At 46.5% G+C, this 4,538-nt stretch overlaps 1 protein-coding gene across 1 annotated transcript; it reads right to left on the bottom strand.

Moving 5' to 3' along the window:
- Window positions 1-1,504: 1,504 nt before the first annotated feature.
- Window positions 1,505-4,288, bottom strand: LOC120293758 (putative disease resistance RPP13-like protein 2). Its single transcript, XM_039313494.1, has 2 exons — window positions 4,274-4,288; window positions 1,505-4,165 (listed from the first exon to the last, which is right to left on the bottom strand). The coding sequence occupies exons 1-2, from the start codon at window positions 4,286-4,288 to the stop codon at window positions 1,505-1,507; spliced, it is 2,676 nt and encodes an 891-aa protein (XP_039169428.1).
- Between the last annotated feature and the right edge of the window lie 250 nt (window positions 4,289-4,538).

Genomic DNA, 4,538 nt, shown 5'->3' with positions numbered 1-4,538 from the left:
GCTTTTTGTGGGTGAATATTGTTGTAACATCAGGTTCGATGATACTTAATTTTCGCAAATGATTTTTTTAAATGACGTATTTACCACCCTCTAGGTGATATTGGTAGCCTACCTTAATTGCTTCAATGAAGGATTGCCTTATTAAATCATGCAAATGAATCATACTTGTATGGAGGTAAAAGTGTTAAAAAAAGTCCTAAACCTTTTGTATTTGTGTCAATTTAGTCCTAACTTTTTTTTATGCCAATTTAGTCCTAAATATTTTTACAGTGTGCCAATTTAATCCTTTCGGCCAATTTTGGATGGATTTTGCTAATTAGATGCCGATCGGTTGACGTGGCCTCATTGGTACTAACGTGGACAACTTTTAATAATATTTAAATATTTTTTTTCTTTTTTTCTTTTTTTCTTTTTCTTTTTTCCTTCTCCTCCTTCCTCCAGCCAGTCGCCAGACCTCGGCGATCGGCCACCTCGCCAATGGCCGCGAGGGCGGCCTCGCACTGGGTGACGAGGCTTGCCCTCACCAGATCCGACGATGGTGAGCCTCGCCCGCCGGCGCGAGGCCGCCCTCGAGGCCCGGGCAGGCGAGGGTCGAGCCTTGCCCATGGCAGCGCCGGCCGGGCGAGCCTCGCCACGCAACATGAGGCCACCCTTGCGGCCACTAGCAAGGTGGCCGGTGAGGTCAACCTCGACCTCGACCTCACCGGCCATCACCTCTGGCCGTCCGGCACTCGGTTGGAGGAAGGAGAGAGAGAGAGAGAGAGAGAAATTCAAATATATTAAAATATTATTAAAAGTTGTCCACGTCAGCGCTGATGAGGCTTTTCTAGCCGACCGGCGTCCAATCAGCAAAATCCGGCCAAAATTGGTTGGAAATTAATAAATTGGCACCAAAAAAAAAAAAAAAAAGTTTTTGAGTAAATTGGCACAAATGCAAAATGTCTAGGACTTTTTAACACTTCTCCCCTGTATGGCTAGTGTACAATTTGATTGGCAGAGGCTGCCTTGAATATAGGTGATGTTTATCCTTAAGATACATTTGAAAGCAGAATCAGCTGTGAATTCAAATTCATAAATAACATTAATCTAAAACAGCTTGTGTAAATAAAATTTACATAGAACGTGTCTACTATAGAATTTGGAACGCTTCAAATATCGAACTTAATTTGCAATACACGACGACACATAATGGATATAAATACCAAGTAAATACAACAATGCCTGGAAAAGAGGATCAATCCTGATCCACGTCCATTCTTCGTCAATTATCTTGCGTTGCCTGCATATTTGGATAGAAAATTCGTCTTAACTTTGAAGAAAAAGAATAGTCACGTTAATATCGAATATGCGACATTTCATGGGCATCCTCTGTCTCTCATTTCTCTCCGGTCTCTTATTTATCAATCCGCCTACACATCTACGTCGCAAAATTACCTCTTGATAAACTTGATTAGGTACCGAAAACGGAGCTTGTAAACGAGGAAATGCATGCGAAAAGCAAAGCCTAAAAGCAATGAAATACTACTACCTGCGCAGACGAACGAGAGATCACCAATTGGTCCTCTTTGATGAATACTCGTCGGGGCAATCCGTCTTTGATGTTCTTCGCCAATTTTTCCTTCACTTCAATCAAACGAATTTGTTTCAGGGATTCAATATGATCCAATGAATGAATCGAAGTTAGGCGTCCACATTTCTTGATCTCCAGCTCTTCCAGGCAGCAAAGAGCGGTTTCGTCTACATAAGCTTCTTTCACTCCCTCTAACTTCCACAATTTCAAGATGCGAAGGCGTGGGAACGAGGATGCAGAGCACCCCAATACTCGACCGTTATAAGACCCCGCGAATAAGTTGAGAATTTCCAAGCTCTCAAACTTTCCTAGGACCATCATCGGATCAACATCTAGTCCGGACAGGGACAAGGTAAGGATTTTCAGCTTCCGAGGAAGGTGCCCCAAGCTGGCTTCAGGCAAGCCCCCGAGCAAGTACAGCTCTGAAATCCACTCGAGTCCCGTCATGTTGCTTAAGTTGAGATCCGAGGGCTGACCGAAGAGATCCCTGGATCTCAGCTTCAGGGATCGAAGCATGGTGAGCCTCAACATGCACTCGGTGGCTTCCTTCACCGCTGGAGAATTACAGGTCAGTCCCAATTTCTCGAGACTGCTCAATTTACTAGGCACGTCGAGCATGGGACTCTTAGCAGCTCCAACATATAACCCCCATAAGGTTTGGAGATTGTTCGGGTACTCTGCCAACGGTGCACGATGATTGGTGGACTTATTGAAGCATACCTCGTTCATGTACAGGTGCTGGAGGGACTTCGCCTTCCAAATCGAACTTGGCAAATTCCTAACGTTAGTGTGCTTCAGATCCAACGTCTCGAGGCGGGACATGTTCCCAACTGATTCAGGGATCGAATCAAGGACCGCCCATCGCAATCCCAAGTACCTCAAGTTCAGCAGTACATTGCCAAGTCCAGCCGGGAGCGATGGCTTGTAAACCCCCTCCAGATCAAGCACCCTGAGCAGACAACAGTCTGCCTTTGCAATCAAGGGCCGGAGCAACTCTTCCACTTCCCTCGAGCGCGTACCATGCTTCTGAGTTTTGAAGGACACGTAGGAACGGAGGTGTTGGAGGTGGATGCCGCTGTGCTGATGATCCTCTGTCTCAGCACTCTTCTGAAATCCTTGGTGATAATAATCATCTTGGTACTTCACAATCCATGATGAGCATCCATTAACAACCTTGGATTCCTCGCTGTGATTGGTGCACTGGGTGTCGGAATGGATTTGAAGAAGTCTGAGTTGCGTTGCCATCTTGCACAAGAAATCGTGCAGGAAACTAGGCACGCGGCACGATTTGGGCCTTCCACTGAGCTTCCTACGCCTCGCCACCTGAACCAAGTTTCGACCGACCAATTCTTCAAAGCATGCTATGGCCGTGAACCCGACCGCTTCAACCAATCCTTTGGCTAGCCATAGCCGGAAGAGCCTCCTTGTTGGGATCTCCATGTCTTTGGGAAAGAGGCACAAGGAAAGCAAACAGGGCTTGACCAGGGAAGGCAATTTGTGGTAGCTCAAGGACACGATATCATGGAGCGTGTGATTATCAGCGTGCTGGTCCTCCATGACAGGAGAAGAATCATTGCTTGCCGCTGCGATTCCTCCAAGCAGCAAAATGCTCAGAGGTGAGCCACTGCACTTGCTCAGAATCCCTGCCATGAGCCCTGGATCTTCGGCAACAGGGCCACATTGCCTCAACAAGCGCTTGCTCTGGTCTGCATCTAATTTGTTCAATTTGAGAGGAGAAGCCCAGGGGTCTATAAGGGATGGAATTTCAGGAACTGGAGTAGTGATGACGACTCGGCTTCCATTCTTCGAGTCTACAAGGAGGATCATGAGCTCGTCCATGACATTGGCCTCATGCAAATTGTCAAACACGATGAGATACCTCAATTCCATCAAGGACTTATGAAGGATCTCTTTTAGGTTTTCTTCTTTTATGTGCTCTAGATCCTTCAGTTCTTGCTGAGGTGTTTGCTTGAGTATCCGCACCAAGAGATCTTTCAAGGTGAATTCTTCGGGAACATGAACCCAGACGCGACATTGGAAGCTATGATCTATATCGAGTCTGTTGAACACACTCCTCACAAGAGCCGTCTTGCCAATGGCTTCTTCTCCCACCACCGAAACAAAGCGAAGTCTCAACGTGTCCTGATCATTATCTTGCACGGTCAACCTAGCTAGGAGCTCACGCTCTCCATCTTCACGGCCCACAATGTCCGACTCGACATTTCCATTCCAACGTACATTCCCTAGATGCACATTCCTCGATGAAGCATTTTCATCAAGATTAAGCAGATCACAAGGAGGTAGATCTTGCACTGGGGAAAGGTGAGTGGACAAGTCCTCAAGACTGGTGATGAAACGGAGGGCCATCTTTTCAGTGGCCCATGCGCGCATCCTGAGCGACATGAAGTGGACTAATGCACGAATTTTTGCGAAGCGGCCCTTGTGTGACATCAAGTGCTGTAATGCTTCCAAGAGGAACTCATCGGCAAAGTCCCCAGCATCTCGAGCTCGTTCCAGGAGGCGCAGTCCATGGTCACTGCTTTGCTGCTCATTGTCGACGCCGGATTCCAGTAACCTCAAGGTGATTAAGATTTTCTGGAGATCATTAATAGCCGCATTAATTCAATCGCATAATCCACGAGAGAGAAGTTTCCTCTCGGAGAGCACATGTAGCGAATTGTTGATCACGAGTGAAATGGCCACCTCGGAAGCAGCCATCTCAGTTGAATGCAGGCGAGACTTGCACTCAACTCAGCCTTCTCTGCTGTGCAAAGAAGTAAGGCTTGTAACTGTATGTACTTGGAAGAGATACAGAGAAGAGAAGAAGAAGATGATGAAGATGACAACCACGAACAGAGGGTTGGCAAGAGCCTTTGACGCTGAAATCGATGATCTCTAATAACCACAATATCGCAATGTTTAACGGGACAAGGGTAATTAAAAGCCAAATTTAGGAAAATTGTCTAAA

This window comes from Eucalyptus grandis, chromosome 5 (assembly GCF_016545825.1).
Source record: "Eucalyptus grandis isolate ANBG69807.140 chromosome 5, ASM1654582v1, whole genome shotgun sequence".
Taxonomy (NCBI): domain Eukaryota; kingdom Viridiplantae; phylum Streptophyta; class Magnoliopsida; order Myrtales; family Myrtaceae; genus Eucalyptus; species Eucalyptus grandis.
This window is presented reverse-complemented; position numbering and strand designations above follow the sequence as displayed.